The 18,928-nt window shown below is 35.2% G+C and overlaps 1 protein-coding gene across 1 annotated transcript in view; it reads right to left on the bottom strand.

Moving 5' to 3' along the window:
- Positions 1-1,073: 1,073 nt before the first annotated feature.
- PIP4K2A (phosphatidylinositol-5-phosphate 4-kinase type 2 alpha) overlaps positions 1,074-18,928 on the bottom strand; it is a 79,068-nt gene continuing 61,213 nt past the window's right edge. Inside the window, exons 6-10 of the mRNA XM_058181162.1 lie at positions 17,859-17,897; positions 15,517-15,630; positions 11,973-12,213; positions 8,705-8,808; positions 1,074-7,478 (exon numbers count right to left, since the gene is read on the bottom strand). Coding sequence (XP_058037145.1) covers positions 7,398-7,478; positions 8,705-8,808; positions 11,973-12,213; positions 15,517-15,630; positions 17,859-17,897 — 579 coding nt within the window. The 3' untranslated portion in view covers positions 1,074-7,397. The remainder of the gene's footprint in view (positions 7,479-8,704; positions 8,809-11,972; positions 12,214-15,516; positions 15,631-17,858; positions 17,898-18,928) is intronic.

Raw genomic sequence — 18,928 nt, 5'->3', positions numbered from 1 at the left:
AGCTAGCAGCTTACTTGCCCCCCCCTCAAGCAGAGGCTTCCCTGCTCAGCCCCAACAAGCTATGCAGCCATGGTGCCCGCACCAGCATCTGGAGAGAAGCAGAGAAGAAATGCCACTGCTTGAGGGGGAGGTGAGGGCAAGGAGAACGGCGAGACTCAGGGAATAGGTCAGGTGGAGCTGGCTGACTCAGGGCTGCTCAGTAGCTACCTCTGCTGCTGCCAGAAGTTTGGGTGGCGAGGCTTCAGATCGCTCCCTCCGTCCCTCAGACAAATGCACAAAAACAGGTTGGAGAGCTTTCTTGCTCATTTGCTCTCCAAGCCCCCCATGCACAGCCCATTTGAGGAAAGGGCACGCATGGCTGGGTGTGTTTGGCTGCAGGAAGAGGCACAGAGCAATGGGGTTGTTTTATTCGCCACAGTGGTACTTTGGGAGGTCAAGTGGACATTCATTATAGTTGTCAGCTGCAGACATCTGCCTGCCATGCACAGCCCTCCGGGATGAAGAGGAGGGCAAGAGAAGGCTCCAAAGTTTACTTGGGCACTTGAAATGGAAACTCAAAGTGTTGGGGGCTTCAGAAAGGCAGAATGTGCTTTGGTGCAGCTCCTGGCTTCTATGACATTCTGTGAAAGACAGAATGTGGAGCTCCTGGTTCTAATAGTGAGTAACGTGAGTGACGTCAAGTTGGCCACGCCCGCCCAGTCACATGAACATCAAGCCACACGCACCAAGCCACACCCACAGAACCGGTAGCAAAAAAAATTAGATTTCACCCCTACTTTATATGCACATTTTCATAATGATACATAATTCCATTTCCACAGAAAACTATTTCCCCTTCTTCATAGTAAGTTACCTTCAAGTTCCATTCTCCAACAAAGTGGAGGGCCTTAAAGATCTTCTCTCAATTTGCCATCATGAACTTTGAGTAGTCCTCACTTTCAAGTTGGCATAAATATTATGGTGTACCATAAAATACATTTAATATCAAAGCTTAGGAAAGATATTCCATCAACTGTAAATCAATGAGAATTTGAGCTATTATGGATTTGCTACATAAATGTCCGAAGGATACAAATACAAGGAGAGACAGGGTTTCCTAGCAAATCAAAAGTGCTTTATTTTATAAAGCCTTATTCATATCTAGAGTGTATTTTTTAGAGATAGGTGATACAATGTGAAACTTCCTCACCTCTCCAAACAGTTTAACAGATAATGAATGGCAAAGACAATTACAGACAGAAAAGGGTGCTGAACTTATTTCATTAAAACACACATGGTAATTGGCTATAATGGAATTGTTACTCTTTAATGTAACATGGTCTCCCAGAAATATTCTTGTAGTCTCATTAAACTTAGAAGCCATTATGTATTGTAAGAAATATAACATTCATATGATATTGGAGATCAGGAGTTTTCCATGTATGAAAGAAGGAATAAAAAATGAAGCCAGTTATCAACTTAATACAGAAAAATACAGAGATGTACACACACATTACAATACTATTTAACATCACCAGGAGGATCAAACGGTGGTACAATTTAGAACCAATCTGGATTCTAGAAGGAGACTAAATGGACATCTAGAGGCAGGCATACTGAGATCATAAGAAAAATCTAGGTATGCCTAATGTACAGTGGTATTCCTAGCATATTCTATTATCCAAATATATCTCATTCCTGTCTTCTAATAATCGTGCTACATTGAATAAATGTTAAAAGTAATAGTAAACCTGGCTCACATATTTTCACGGTTGCTAAAATAAAATATCCTAGGGTCTACCATTCAGTTAGATCTATTGTAGAACATATCACTCAAGTTTTAAATTTCAGATTCCTTTTCAGAATTGTTTGTTAAACTTAAAAATACATGGAATCAAGTCAGAATGATATATTCTCCTGTAAATGGCCCATCTGGTGAACTAAAAATTTGTGTCAATTATGTAATTAATAATACACATATCAATATATGGATTCCATGATGGTTGAATATTAATTAACAAAATGTTTTAAAAGAACTGTCTTAAGAGTCCCAATAAATTATGAACTTCAAACCCAGTAACCTTTATAACTTGAATCTAAATTTTAAAGAGTGGTGAGATTTGCAATGAGCTGTTTGATAGTAATGGTATATTAACATCTGCTAGCTTAGGTTTCTATATAAGGTATATTACTACAGCGAAAATAATTCTCTTTAATTGAACAAACTATGACCAAAAGCTCATCTTTGTAAATAGTCACCATTTGACAATTTGTAAATAGTAACATGTGAAACCAACCTAATTCACAATAAATCGGCCCATAAGAGAAAATAAAATAAATAGCAGACAACACTAAAAATGGAAGTGGTTGCTCTGTCACGGATAGACACGGCTCTCAATAAATCAGAATGCAGAAGCTTGAATTCAAACACACACATATTTTTCCATATTGTATTCAGAATAGGAAAGTGGACTGCAATTTATTGACTCATTAGACATCTCTAACATAATTGAAGGTTGCGCTTAAATTTGGATGGATATTGCCAGTGTCAATTCCAAGATTAGAGCTTAAACTGCAGTAGCCAATATGGGATGGAGTAATTTACTGGTTGAATCCACCCAAATATTAAGCCATAAAATATGTTTTACAAACATTAAAGTGGGTTCATAAAGTCAAACAATTACATTTTGTTTTAGCATAATGCATAAACCAAGTTTTTTGCAATCAGACAAAGGCAATATTAAAGCTGTCTACCAGGAGTCTGTTTAGATCCAAAGAAATATTGTAACCATGCTGTAGCACAAACTCTCTGTGGCAGCTCTTTAAAACAGCCATGCATTTTCCTGGGATCAAATGGCAGATACAGAATGATGCTACTTTCATTCTCCGAAGTACTTTTGCTGATTTCCAAATTACATAGGACACATTGTCCATTCTATCTACAGAATAATTATTGTTTAAAGAACACCAAGACTTATTCAAAAATAAATAAACACTGGGATTGTTAGCAAAAATAATTGAAATATTAAATGGGGACCTGCAGTTATGACTGATGAAGTTTAGAACAAAGAAACTGAGAGAGAAGAATACAGGTGAGAATAGAAAAACTATCAATAGTAATAGGCACTTAACATACTGAGTTATTTTGGGAGTGTCTAGTTAATAGTATCTCCAAAGAAGCGCTATTGCAATTTGCAGCCATGAGGTATTCAAGAGGATCTAATCTGAAACACTTTCAAACTAGGTCCTCTGACATTCCATATGATGTTTTGAGGATGGAGACTTCATTAAACAAAGAACTGAGTTGAAAATTAAATGAAACAGTATTCAATTAGAAAAACAAAGGATTAACCATTTTGGAATTCACCTGATGGACGACCCATAGTGTTAAACCATTAATTGGTTCAAACATACCTGAACATCTGTAAGAAATCATTAAGAAAATAGAGCTCAATCAAGAACAATAGGATTCCTGAAATAGGTTAACCAAACTAAGCAACGCAAAAGGAAAAAGGCTACATTTCTTTGTAACAACAATAGGGAAAAAGATAAGAAATCCATTATAGATGGCATTCTGAGTGAAAAACACACTGGAACTTGGAAGAAATTAGAAAAAGAAGGGTTAAGTGCCCTGGTTATAAAATGACAAAGCAATATAATAGATAAATATACCCAAATGTTTAAAAAAGAGAAAGAGATTGTGGCAAAAGCTAAAATATAAGCTCCCAAGAAACAATGTGACCTATGGCTATCAGCTTATAGGAACTATTGAGAATGTCATGCATTTAAAAAAGAGCAATAACCATGTTTATAGGTTATATACATATTTAAACCTTTAATATAGTTTTGCCAGTTATGAAGGACATTGTTTTATCTTACTGATAAAAGGAGATACTCAACTACAGAATTGGGGATAAGTATAATAATTAACCAGTCAGGTACAAATTGGCCTGGAGAAACGCTGGCTACATAACAAATGAAGCAGAACGAACATTCTTTTTTGGGGGGGAATGATGCTTTCACAAAATCAAGGGTGGAAAACTGAAAGACATACCATGTTTGTTATGGAGAGAGATAAGAAACAAAATGAAGGTAATATTTGGAAATATGAACTATGGTTCTTGGAGAACCATATTCTCTAAGAGCTGCATCACACTTTATGCGGCATATTAGGAGCTAGACTGTGAGTTGAGATCCAGTTGGGCATTCAGAATTCTTAAAGGATGAAATGGATACCTTAAACCTTGCAGATTCCCCTCGAAACTGCAAAATTGGACAAAAAAATGCAATTAAATAAAAGGATCCAATATTTTTGGCTCTACTTTTTGTACATTGACCTTAAGAAAATGTGCAGATCTTATTTTTGTATATTAATTTAAGAGGGAATATGAAAAGGAACTAGTAGTGGGAGCATTTGTCATTAGAGAACTACATCTATCATTTTAGTCTACACTGAAGCACAAAGCAGCATATAAACCCATAATGTCAGAGAGCCTTATTCGAGGAGCCTAGGATTATAAAAACTAATATAAATGAGAAAATACAATCTGTAATGCAATAAAAATTAGTTAAATTTATTAATAATCCTGAAAAGTCACCCATGGTAGTAGCATTTATGGTGACTGTCCACCCAATTACATTACATATCCAATTGAACCAGTAGAAATTCAGCTAAGAAGAGAGGTATCGCTTCATTTAGTGGCCATGTATCAATTGGGAAGTAGCTGGTCTATAAAACAGCAACAATATCTTCCCTGTGGAAATTTGGAGTTCATTTATAAAGAATAAAATGTTTAAAGGCATGAATGTTATAAAAACAAATTGGAGCCCAAGCAATATGTTCAAAGGATTTTCTAAAATAGATGTGATATTTAGGAATAATACATGTGTACATTCTATCCCTTCAAATCAATTATTAACCACTGTTCATTTTATCCTAACTCAAAACTTTTGCCATGTTATCTAAAATGAAGGATGCGATTTTGAATATCATGTGCATGAATGGATTATTAAAACCTAAAACAGCACTTTATATTTTGAAACATCAAATAAAACTAGAATTGCTAAGGAAATGCATATATTATTCAGATGTGCCACAGCTGTCATACATTAAAATATTGAAAGCAGAAGCATTATGCAACAAAAATCAACCAATCGTAGACATTTATATCAAAGGAAAAGAACAACATAGCTGGTGTGAAGCAAATATAAACTATGCCTCTTTCCTCATGCAGTTACTGATAGTTTATATGGCTTGTTGGGAAGTATCCCGAGCAGTGAGATGAGATAGCAGGATTTTTGTTGGTATTTTAAATTAAAAAAATGCTTTATGCCCAAATATACAATGAATCCTGGAGCAGTTGAATGTTGTCTACACTGGCAGATCCCAGTGATCTTCAAAGGATCAGCCAGGAATCTCTTCCAGGTGTCTTTACAGATTCTAGCAAGATATTCCAACACTTTTAGCATATATATTATGTACATTAATACAAGGTTCCCCCCAATTCTAATCAGCTCCTTATTTAATAAATTCCCATTGGATGGTTTGGAAGGCCTGTGTAATTTGCTTTTGCATCAACACACAAACGCACATCTAGCTTTGAAATGTCCTCAACTCTTTTCTAGACCAAATACAAGGTGTCAGGAGGAAGAATAAGATTAGTTATTTTAAAAAAAACTATCAATTTTTGAAGCATTATTATGGGGAAAAAAAGAAAACCTAGTGAGAGATATTTTAAAAAGGTAATAAGACCTTTAAAAAAAATAACCCCCAGTTATTAGCAGAGATGATATTGCTCCTGACCACACAAGATTGCAAGACCAGTTGTTATTTTACCAGAATTTTCTAGTTAACGTTACGTGAACTGAAATTGTAGCTGTACTGTCATTATATTAATAGAGAAGGCAATCTGGCACTCCAGGAATAAAATTATAAATTGCAGGGTGTTATTTCTTCTTAAAAATTGCCTATGAATGTCTACTTAAACAAAGAATTTTAAAAGGCACATTGTTTTTGCACAGGTCATACATACAGAATATAATTAAGCATCTCTAATTCTGTCCTTTTCAAAACCTCCAAAAATAAAAACCAGCAGATTGTAGGGAACAGCAGAGTTTTAGGCAATCATTTAAACAATATAATTTAGAGAGACACAAAGCTAAATTAATATAATTAAAATAGCATTTAAAATACTTCAAAACAGCCTGTCACTGTTGTAAAAAAAAGATTCTATCATAAGGGTGAATAAAATATATGCTCTGATACATTACTGCATGTTACAATTCAAGAAATTACTTTATCTGTCCTGCAAAGTAACTTTACATGTAAACTTCAGATTATCTAACAAACTCAAGAGCATCCCTGTTTTCCTTTCAATGTAAACAATAAAATATAGGGCTTAGAAAACAATATTTTAATAAAATATTTTAAAAACAGCACATGTAAGCATTTAATGTCTTCTTTTGATCTCTTACAGATGAGCACACCTTTCTACATCTTTGTTCATGTGGGAAAAATGCCATTATTGCCCCTCAAAATTAATTTTTCTAAAAAGCATATTTGATTTTCTTTATACTATACTCAGTTTCTATATGATAAACATACAATGAAAATCTCCATGTTACAAGACAATTAAACAGTCTATATTTTTCCCACCCTTATCCCTCAAAATGAGCTTTGCCCTTGGCAAATACACAGAATGATTATGGCATCAGAATTTAATAAAACAAGAGCCAAACTTCTGTGTTGCTGGAAGACTCTTTCCTGTTGCAATGGGCTTACTTAGTAATATAGGTTTAAAAAAACTGCCAAGAGGAAAAGCTTCCAGCAAATGGGGATTATTCTTAAGGAGTGCAAACATGCAGGGTTGTTAAGTGTAACATTCACAATAAGATCAGAGTCATAATTACCACCAATATTATCTTGCCTCTTTTAGTTCAAATTTTAAACTGATCCACAGTTTACAGCTTTGATTCCAATATTGTAGGTCCCAACATGCACATAGATTTTTCTTCCCTTTCCACAATATCTTTTTTCCATTCATTCTATTTCAGCTAATATCCACAGAGAGGTGTTGTTGCAATGCACATTGAGTAGGAGCTGATCTATTTTAGTTATTATTAGTTAGTTTATATCCATTTTTGCACACTCATACACACATACAATCTCACACACACATACATGTCAGAAATAGCTAAAACTATGCTGGGCATAATCAGGCAGCTGTAAAAGCAAATATTTCACCCCAGTAAGTCATCTTTGCCAGCAGATGTAAATGGGTGGGGTGGGGTGGGGTGGGGGCTGCCTTCTGCAAGATAGAACAAGTTCCTTTTAAAAGAAGCTTTCTTAAAGACCCCTTACACACTTGTAGCAATTTGCTGCTTCTTCCAGACCTTATACTGTCCAAAAGAGCATTAGGTTACGTTAAGATGTTGGCAATAAAGTCCAAGAACCGTTTTGAATACTGTTCAGGATTAACTGTTGAAATCTCTGCACCAGCCTGTAAAACCAGAAGATGATGATGATGAGACACAAATTAAAGTTAAAAGTTTAGGGTATCTTACATTTGTATTTCCCAATCTGGTGTTCATTTATGCTCAGCTATTCTAATTCCAGGTTAGGATAGGAGAAGATTGTCTAAATATACTTTCCTTTGTGCCCGAAGGCTCCACAATCTACCCAATTTTATTTTTCAGTCTATTTTTTTAAAAAATGAAAAATTAGTATGCATCTCAAACATACTCTTTATTGCAAAGAATGCTTTGAATGCCATGAACCTTAAGACATTCATTGAACATAAAAATAATAAGGAATAGCAAATAGCAAATAGTTGATTTGTTAGGAAGAGTGTTTATCCAGGGGAGAGGAAAGGTAGGTGGGGAGGGGAGGAGGGAAGGGAAGGGAGGGGAGAAGAGAGGAGAGATGAAGGGAGGACGCTGAGGTAGAACCTCCTAAGATACTCTTATTAGATAAATACCAGAGAAATTGAAAGAAGCAAACATTCATTCAAGATCTATCTATTGTAATCTGTTATCTTATTCTATTGTAATTGCACTTTTATGTGAATAAGTGTTGACTGTCATATAATAAGGCATACCATTTACAATATACTGACTTTTAAAAGTTTGATTTGGTACTGGATTACAAAAAGTATATTCTGGTGACCTGAAGAAGGCAGGATGAAAATAGTATCAATAAACTTTGTGGGGACTTAAATTACTTAATTTACCTTTTAATAAAACCCAAACCTCCACACTCTCCATATGGATCATAGCCCTCCCTTTGACAGAAGTTTGAGAGAAATCTTCAACAAGTTTTCAAAAGTTGGGGTGATTCTTGAACCAATGAAAACTGCATTCTCTATTCTGCAAGGAAGATTCTACTTTACAGGTTTTCAAACTATTTCCAGAAATTATTTAGGGTTTATAATAGCCTAGTTATAGGAGTCTCATTAGTAAAAGACAAAATCTCTTCAGAAGGAAATGTAATTTGAAAATGGTTCATTGTCACTCAATAACAAATTTCCAAAGTTAACTGAGCTATATTTGCATGACTGCTTTGTGAGACAAAGTGATAATTTCTCTCACATGTGATTTCTCCTCATTGTAGATAGGCCTTCAGATATAGAGAGCCAAGGGAATGTAAGCATCTTTATTTGAAAACCCTTTAATAGTCCAACCCCTGAAAATCCTTGACAGGACACTGTCGGAGTGGAGGCCTACTCACCCCATGTTTCACAGTTTTTGCAGCATGGGCAGCTTTCTTTTTGGCGTCGTAATGAGTAAGAATGTCAATAATAGCCATGAAGTATACCTCTTTTCTAGCTGCATCTGTGGGGAAGGGGGTGGGGAAGAGATGGGGAAATAAAATTAAACCGTACCTAGGGAGATTGTTAAATAAACAAATATAAATTGGGATAATTGCTTCAACAAATTCACACTTTGAATTTGAACCCACATAATCAGTCTGAACAAAAGTACCTCAAGTCTGACAATAGAGAGTATTGTAATGATATGTTAGTGGGTGGAGGGATGAGTTCAAATATAATACATTTTATTAAACCTCTTAAAATCAGCTGTACCTGGCTATAAAAGGCAGGTAGAAGTCAGCACTTTTTATTCTATTCTATTTATTTGATTTATATAGCCACACATCTCACATATGTGATTCTAGGTGGTATATAAGATTAAAATTTAACCTTAAACTGCAAGAAAATCTGTGCACATTCCACCAATAAATGTTTAGATTGCACTGGTTTGATAGAAGACAGCTAAGATAGGAGTTCCTAAAAATAAGAGAAGATAATCCTGACTGCAAAGTATACCAAGATGATAAGGTACCAGAAGGAAAAACCTGAGAAACATTTGGAGGGGTTAGGTATGTTTAGTCTGAAGAAAAGACTGCAGGGATATAGGACAGCTGTCTTCATCTATCTGAAGGGCTGTCATGTACAAGACGGAAGAATTGTTTAGAGCTGTTCCAGAAGAAGGAAAAGAAACAGTGGATTTTAATGTTAGCTGGATATCTGGAGGAATTTCCTAACATGAAAAGATGTTCAACATGGAGAAGACTATTCAGGATGTAGGGAACTCCCCTTGGCTAGAGATGCTTAAACAGAAGCTGGATGGCCATCTTTACAGATGCTGCAATAATGGATTCATACATTGGGTGGATGTTATTCTAGATAATTTTGTAGATCTAGCATGCATTTTGAACAATGTAACTCAATGAATTACTAATATCACATATATATTGTATCTTACAGAGCTGACATAAATAAAAATATGTATTTATGTGTTGATTTGAGCCAATGTTCTTCTCCAAGAAACAATCCCCTGATGCTTTCTTGGCAAGATTTTGGAAGTGACTTGCCCTTACTTGCTTTCTAGGGCTGAGAAAGACTGGGTGGCACTGCATTACTCTGGATATATGCCTAAAGTAGGACTAAAACTCACAATCTTCTGGTTTCTAATCTGGTGCCTTATCTACTACTCCAAACTGGCTCCTAAGTTAATGCATATATAATGGTTTCAATATTTGAAATGCTAAACACTATGGAGCCAACTTTTTTTAAAAAAAGGCAATTCTTCAAAGAGAGTTCTTTTGTTAATCAACTTCCTTTAAAAGATGGTTTGAAATTTTTTATTTTGTTAAAAATTATCACATTTATGAGGGCTTCAGTTCTGACCCATCTGCTAAAGAAAATGATTGGGACTGAAAGAAGTTGGAGCACACATCTACATGTTTAAGCAATGTCAAGGACTAAGAATGTGAAGATTGGGTTTACATATGATGTACCATACTTCTGACTCCTGTCTTAATTTGCAGTACTCTTTTGAATTCTACATTAATCTGTAATCATAATTGGAAGAAAGCTTCAACAAAGTTAAATAGATTGCTCCCAATTAGACTTACATGACTGTCACAAATACACTGACAATGGAACAAAGATTTAACGAAAAACAGAAAGATGCTATTTATTTTGCTTTAATATACCTCACTTGGATTAAATCTGCCAATTTTGAAATGCTATATGAACACAGATCAAGACAGCAACACAAACCCATTTACATTATTATTATTTAGAACAATTTTTTAAAAGAAAAAATTTCTAAAGAAAAGAAAATAGAAAAAATTGTTCTAAACAATGATAATAGAAATAGGTTTGTGTTAATATAGAATATGGAACTGAGCTTCTTTTCTGCTGAAAAGACTGAAAATTTTGGGAAATATGCCAAAGCAATGAGTTGTTTTTTTATTCTATCCTCCCACACTAATAGCTGTGGTTTATTTGACAATATTGAAAACAGTATTCTTTAGTAAATAAATTTTCTAAGTAAAATAAAAGTACTTCTTCTGGAGTACTAACTAAGCATTTCTTAACTTTTCCACTTCCTTTAGCTGCAGAAAATAATTCTATTTGCCTTCAAATATGGAGGTTTAGGATGGAATAACTAAATCACATTATTATGGTCATGAACTGTAGATTTTTCTTTTTCTTTTCTTTTATTGTGTTTTATAGTTTTATTATATTTATTATTTTATTGATTTGTCCAGTCAGTCAGATATTCAGACTGGATTTGGCATTTTTGTCCATCTATTGATGGATAGGCAGATGTGGATATTTGATGGTATTAGAGGTATTGTTGCAGAAAGTAAGCTATTCTGTATAAAGCTGCCTTTTGAAATTGACTGATGATGAATTTGTCAATGCTGATGGTGTTCAAGTGTTGCTCTACATCAGCAGTCCCCAACTTTTTTGACACCAGGGTCCGATTTTGTAGAAGACAATTTTTCCACGGACCAGTGAGGACAGTTTTGGTTTTGCTCACTCGTCCTCTGCACACCTCCATCTGTATGGTCCAGTCTGTAGTCCGGAGATTGGGGACCTTGTTCTTAGAAATTGCACCTAAGGTTCCAATTACTATTGATGCTATCTTTACTTTCTTTTGCCCCAGTGATTCTACTCTATTTGCAGATCTTTGCATTTTCTGATTTTCTTCAGTTTTTTTCTCTTCTCTTTTGTTTCATCCAGGTACCACCCCATTCACTACCCAGACTTTTTTGTCTTTCTTATTGATAATTGTTAAGTCTGGGATATTATGTGGCAAGTGCCTGTTTGTTTGAATTCTAAAGTTCCAAAGCACTTTAGCTGCTTTATTTTCTGTCTATAAATTTGTTATTATTATTATTATTTATACATTTTATTGTACTTTAATGTATTAATTCTGTTCTCACTTGGAGATACCCTGTGAGATAAGTATATATAATTGAAATATATAAATACAAAGCTAAATTGCTGTACTCTATGCTGCAGAATTTCCATAATTTTGTATACTATTAACTTAGTTTCAACTTAGTTAACTTAGTGTTTAACTACTAGGGTGAAGGAGAAACTCCATAAAGCATATTTTTGATCCATTTTTAAAACTCAGAGATTCCACAGGAACCTTAATGCCCTTCATCTCTAAGAATTTACAGCAAAGCCACTTACTTTCATGGCATTTTATACCATAAACATCAATGGTTGGATCAAATTCTCCTGGGGCTAAAGGCTGCAAACTGTTCAGTGTATTTCCTGGGCTATCTGGAGGTGTTCCAACTGGGTGAGTCCCATCACTTTCTCCTTCCTCTTCCTCATTCTCTTCACATTCTACTTCCTCTTGCTCGGCTCGTTCAACATCATGAATTCCAACCAGCAAGCTGTAATCCATGAGTTTTAATTGAGCAAGGAACTACATAGCAATAACAGGAAAAAAAGGAATCCATTATCGATCAGAAAACAATAACTTTACTACATTAAATGTTAGTTTGTACTAGCATAGATTTGTTCAAGTGAAAATTAAAAAGTGGGGTTTAATGAAAGACGCAAAAATTATTTCAAGAATGTAACGGGTAAAGTTAAAGCAGTTGAATATGATGTCTGCTCAGACCTGTAGGATTTCTGTTCCCACAATCCATAATTGGCAATGTTGATGTCTCCACCACAGGTAGTCCTCAAGATTATGTCCATAATGGATCTGCCCATTATGGTCGCATGTCACAATGATTGTTAGGTGAAATATCTCATCTAATGACCCACCATAAACGAATGCCTGGGCCATTAAGTAAAGAATCAGATGACTCAGGGGTGCAAGAGGCCCTTGGAAGCCTAGTACAGACACAGGTCCACATGCCCTGGCCCTCTCAAGGCCTCTTTCACCCCCTACCCTGTGCTCTACTCTCTTGGGTCTCCACAGGTCTTTTCACACTCCCATCAGGTCAGGTGGGCTTTAGGCCTAATTCCCTGACCAGGACCTGACCAGGACAAACACCCTCCTCCTCACTTATCCTTTGAAGAGTTCTGAGGCTTCCTGAATATTGGAATAGATTGCTTCTTTGTGTGACTTTGTGGTACAGTTCTGGAAGTGGCCAACATTTTGTCCCAGCTACAAAACTAAGTTCGGATCATTGCCATGCAGTCTGGAAACAAACGGCTTCATTTTGTTGTCTTAATGAGAGCTGCACAGTGCTGCAGAAGCTTTCTATAGCCTTCAGAAGCTTCTGTACAGTTCTCGTTAAGGCAACAAAATGAAACAGTTTGTCTGGGGGGATACAATTTTTTCACTGCCTACAAGTTGATAGGACAAAATGGCAGCTGCCTTTGGGTCACCTCTGCACAGCCCAGGGACATGTGGCCAGCCCTCTTTCCCCAACATGAGGTCTGGAGAGATCCAAAAGATAAGTGCAATGGGTGATAGGCCCAAGCACTGTGGAGTTATGGCAGGGTGGGATGGGGGACAGAGACAGAGGGCACAGCAGCATCCCTGTGGTCAGTTTTAATGATGAATAACCATAGAAGCACTGCAACCTTTGTAACTTTGAAATAAAGATTATGTAATTTGGGGATGTCTTTTGTAACTGAACATTCATTAAGTAATCTGTCATATCTGAAGAACTGCTGGTATACCAAGGCCCCATGTTTCAGTTCATTTTGGTAGCAGGTGCAAGTGAAGTAAATTGGATATGTGACAAACTCAATTCTTTGCTATAGCCCTAATCTGATTTTAATTCCTTCCCGTCCATATCAGCTACCTGTTAAAAGTACCAGCCACAGAAGGTCACAGGAAAAAATATCAGGCTTACTTGGGCCCTGAAAGTCAATCCTGAAAGAAAGACTGGAACAGTATCATATTTAGTTCCTCCCCTGCTTTCTAAGAGAAATGTTGATATACAAGCTATTTATACATTAAGGAAATGAAAGCATATTGATTAGTTAGAGCACATCAGAATGCAAACAGAAAACTAAATGAATAATCAGACAGCTCCAGAAAATGCATCTGCTCCCATAAAAAGAAACAACACTATGATTTTGAGATTTATTGCTCAACTCAGACTTCCCATAATTTCCAGCTTTCATCACAAATTGGCAAGGCATTATAGAAACTGAAGTCTAACACACCAGGACCATACCAGACTGAGGAAAATCTCTAAAAAATAAAATATATAGTCAGTGTGAAAAATAAAATGCATTTAAACTGAAATTTAATTGATGGGAAAAAACAATCTTTTGCAGGAGCAAAGTTACTAATCTATCTAATTCTCAGCAAACATTTTTTAAAAAAAATATGGTGAATCTAAAATAAATTATATGATGCATTCCTAACCTTTATCAACTTGAGAATCTAAACTTACAGTAATTGCTTACATACAAATATAATATTTCTATAGGGATTTTAAGGAATAGCAACAGTACTTAGACATACATACAGCTTCCCAGTGCTTTACAGCCCTCTCTAAGTGGTTTACAGAGTTAGCACATTGCCTCCAACAATCTGGGTCCTCATTTTACCGACCTCGGAAGGATGGAAGGCTGAGTCAACCTTGAGCTGCTCAGAATCGAACACCTGAAATGAATAGTGAGTTAGCCTGCAGGACATGGTGGCTCAGTGGCTAAGACACTGAGTTTGTCGATCGAAAGGTTGGCAGTTCAGCGGTTAGAATCCCTAATGCTGCGTAATGGGGTGAGTTCCCGTTACTTGTCCCAGCTCCTGCCAACCTAGCAGTTCAAAAGTACGTAAAAAATCAAGAAGAAAAATAGGAACCACCTTTGGTGGGAAGGTAACAGTGTTTCCTGTGCCTTTGGCATTTAATCATGCCGGCCACATGACCAAGGAGACGTCTTCGGATAGTGCTGGCTCTTCGGCTTTGAAACGGAGATGAGCACCGCCCCCTAGAGTTGGGAACAACTAGCACATATGTGCGAGGGGAACCTTTACCTTTACTACATTCTAACCACTGTGCCATCAAAGCTCTTGTATGCTTGAATGCTGCACTAATCACCAAAAGACTAATTATATGGCTGATCATTTAAGAACCCACTAGATTTAAACAGTGGAAAGACAATTTGATCCATATTTCACAGGCACATCACCAAATATTCATAGTGCAGATTAACAATCCAAAGTAAAATACCGGGAATATTCAGGTATTTAAGAATAGAGGCAGAGTTATTATTTCATAGCGATAACAGAACTTTACATCTTTTCATAAGGGAGGAATCATTTTATATTTCAGGGAACAAAGCAGGATTTAAACCAAAATGATCAATCTCAGTTTGAGATCTGAAGCTTTTGACCAAAGGCGGGGATTTACTGTTTATTACCAGCTTGTTTAAATCAATACGATGAATCCTAGACAGTGCAGACAGCAAAGGTCCTTCAGCTTCATTCCTGTCACTCACGGTCATGAGCGATGTGCCAACTTTTTGGTATCAATTCTGTCTTCCCTGATTCGTTGCATAGTTTTAATATTCATGAAAGGAGTCTGCCTTTTTCTTGTTTTCATTAACTCACAATATTGTGGCTGCTTTTAATGAACACCAGAGAGAGATGCTGTCCGCAAAGCAGGTCCAAAGCAATTTTTCAAGGAATATACATATATTGAATGTATCTTTACAGGAACATATTGAAATATTTCAGTTAACAGCCATATCAGTTAGGTGGTACAACTGTATAAGTGTTTCCGGCAAAGATAGTGCCTTTGTTTAGAATTCTTACCTCAACATCCTTTTTAAGCTTTTCAAGGAACATCTTTTTGTTGGCTTCATTAATGTAAATTTTTTGACCATCATTAATGAAGTCATTGTCTTTAAATGTTGGCAGTTCTTTGGCCTAAGACAAACAAATAAGCAAAAGTCATTTCAAAACAATGAAGGCCACAGAATAATGAAATGTCAATAACTAATCATGCAGACATCAAAATGCAAAATAACAGCCACCAGGGGGCATTATAGAGCCAGAGCACCAGACTATAGTGTACCTTTTTCAAACATAAGATAAAAAACAAATACATTAGCATATTATTTTCTTCTTTTGTTAACAGAGCCCTTGTGTGTTTTCATTTGCTTACATTACTAAGCTACAAAACATTATGATCTATAAAATCAATGTTTGATACATTTCTCTATTCATTAATTAAAACATAGCTGACAGTTTAAACATCAAATCATATTTTGCATGGCAGGAACTAGCAAAAAAATGTTCCAAATACATAACTCATAAAATATTCTGCAAGTAACAAACCAGGCAATCCTGTTCAGATGCTCTGCTAAAATGTGTGCTATCCCAGAAGTTCTGATCTGAGGCTTAAGTTGCCCACAATTTATCATGATAAGAAGATGCAACAAAGATTAATGAAAGATTCAAAGTGTGGAGTTGTTAAACTGATTTTATGCCTTGCTTAGGGATCATAAAATATGACCCCTAAGCAGGACAATATTATTTATTTTATAATTATTAATAAAATAATTGTATTATTTTCTTGTACATAGTTTTGTGGAAAAAAGCTGCACTGTAGGCAAAGAAAATTAAAAATAAGAGTGATATAATTATGAAAAAAAACATTAAGGGAATATTGTGAATGATAAATTACCATAAAATATTTCTTTTTGAATTATTTATGACATCTTATCAAAAGACGGCCACAATGCTAAACCCAACCTGACCAAACTACTGATTATGAAGAATCAATAACAAAAAGCTATTGTCATCAAAACTTTAATCTGAATTTTTACCTAAGAAAAGACTTGCACTTGATGGCCTAACTGCTTGTTCTAATTCTATGACTGCATTAAACATATTTTAATATATACTAGTGTACATTTCATGCAATACAAGAAGCAAAGTATAGGGGAAAAAGCTGTGGAAATATATCCTTTAAGTAAGAGCTAATATTTGGTACAACAGAAAAGATAAAAGGACCCAAGACGCAGCTGTATATATTGGAGCACAAGTCCCTCACTAGCAAGAAATTCAATCATCAATCATAAATAACTGTACACTATAACTATAGTCATCTATGTCACACTATAGAACTCCTAGGAGAGAAAGAGAACCACAAAATGCTCCAGATTACTCATTACTCATTTTACACTACTATAAAAATGACCTAAGCAAAATCAAAGCATTGGCTGTCAGAATCTGATGATTGTGGAAGCCTATCACTCTTCTCCAAACCAAGATGTGGGTTATGTTCAAATATATGTTTTGATAAAGTTAATATTATCACTGTCAAACTGTCACAATGAAAAGAAAACCCCCATTATGTTCAGAAGTAACTCAGTTAGTAATGATTACCCACAATCATTTGCACAATAGTCTGGACAGCCTCACAATAGGAAATTGATTTGGGGTTTCTATTTTAACAAGCAGGTGATCACTTTTGGATTCAGTTTAACTGGTTCTTCACAATACTCAACTCAGCCTTCTCCAAGGTATAGTCTAAGAACCACAATCCAGGTTATATTAGATGAGAATTCAAAAAATTGTGATCTGGAGGCAATCAGATTGAAGAAGACTATTCTAGGTCAATATAAATGAAGAATTCAGAAAATTTAAACTCTTGACAAGCATTACTATAAAAACGGGACCTCCTCATATTAAATTGAAATGTGTGTTTTTTAATCTATAGCTTCTGAATTCTAGTACTTTTGCCGAAACAATTGAGGCGTTTTATATCTATAAATAGTTTTAAGTATTTTTTTTTCCATTCTCAACATTTTCATGACTGCTTTCATTGACAATAGCTGGAATAATTTATTTACACTTCATTTTTCAGGAAGTTTCTAGTACGGCTTAGAAAAAAAAATTAAAGTTATAATCTCACAAAATACATAAGATTTGATTAAAGTAAAATCATACTGGATGCAGTCTGCCACCAAGAAAAAGCCTCACATGGGTTTGGTTTTAATTTGAGATCAGTGTGTCTTATACTAGTTAAGTAGGTATAGAATTGCACCTAAGAAAGTTGCCAAGAATAATACTCCACAACTAACATAAATTTGTCCTTTCTTACAACTTGAAGGCAGATGACTAAGTATATAAATATAACTTTGCCACACCTTTTCTTTGTCACTAGCTTCTCTTGCAACTGTTGAGCCCTGAAAGAAAAATACAGCACATTTTGTCACTAGAACAATATTGAATAACAAACTTAAAGAAATGTTTTCACCATCAACTCATTCTAGTCCCTCAAACTTACTGTATTGTATTATGAAGAAATATAAAATTCAAACATACTACATTAAAACATAATAAGAAAAGAAATTTATCTTCATGGAGATTTGGATTTTCCTGGTCCTTATACTATTTTCTTCTACTAACTCTAAGCATCTGGAGTCTATTAGCTACTAGCATGTCAACCATAACCATTCTTCAACAGAGGAAGTGTTCCCTCGTTAGTAATGCTCTGGTAAAAGTCACACATAATTATTATAAACTATTACATGCATTAATCTGTTTCTATAGATATATCTTAAACGTCAGCCTGTTCAAACATGAGAGTTTTAGTGGTTTTCCTTACACCTCTGGAAGGAATTTAAAGTACTGGTATTAATAAAAGGGTTGTCACCTTGTTTTACAATCAGTACAGATATGTCCATTGTATAAGCATGTATCTACCCCCCCCAACTATCCCACTTCCTAGATTGTAATTCACTTGCAAAATGATATACAGTAGAGTTTGTTATTAAAAAAAGATTAAGCATACATTTTATAAAATGAATCCAACATGTTAGAGATCAATTAACCAGTCAAATATGTGTCAAATATTTTAAAATGTTGATATTAAGAGGATAGTGCAATTTAATATTTTATATTAATTCAAAATAAAGAATTATAGGTGTGAAAATTAAAATAGCAACAGTTACCAAAAGTTATACCATTGTATTTGACTCTTATACCAGCTACCAAAAGCAGATGTGTGTGTGTGTGTGTGGGGGGGCACCTATCTCTCATTTAATATTGTCACAAGTAGCATCATAATAAAGTTCAAAAGGTAAACTGCCATTTTCCTGCTAGCATTTTTGGAGTACAGGTAGTCCTTAGTTAACAATAGCAATCAGGACGAGAACTTCCGCTAATAACCAATGCAGTCATGAAGCATGATCTCAAGCCTTTCCAAAGCACCTCA

Source organism: Ahaetulla prasina, chromosome 4 (genome assembly GCF_028640845.1).
Source record: "Ahaetulla prasina isolate Xishuangbanna chromosome 4, ASM2864084v1, whole genome shotgun sequence".
In the NCBI taxonomy this organism is placed as follows: domain Eukaryota; kingdom Metazoa; phylum Chordata; class Lepidosauria; order Squamata; family Colubridae; genus Ahaetulla; species Ahaetulla prasina.
The sequence above is the reverse complement of the archived record's forward strand: the minus strand, read 5'-3'. Positions and strand labels throughout refer to the sequence as shown.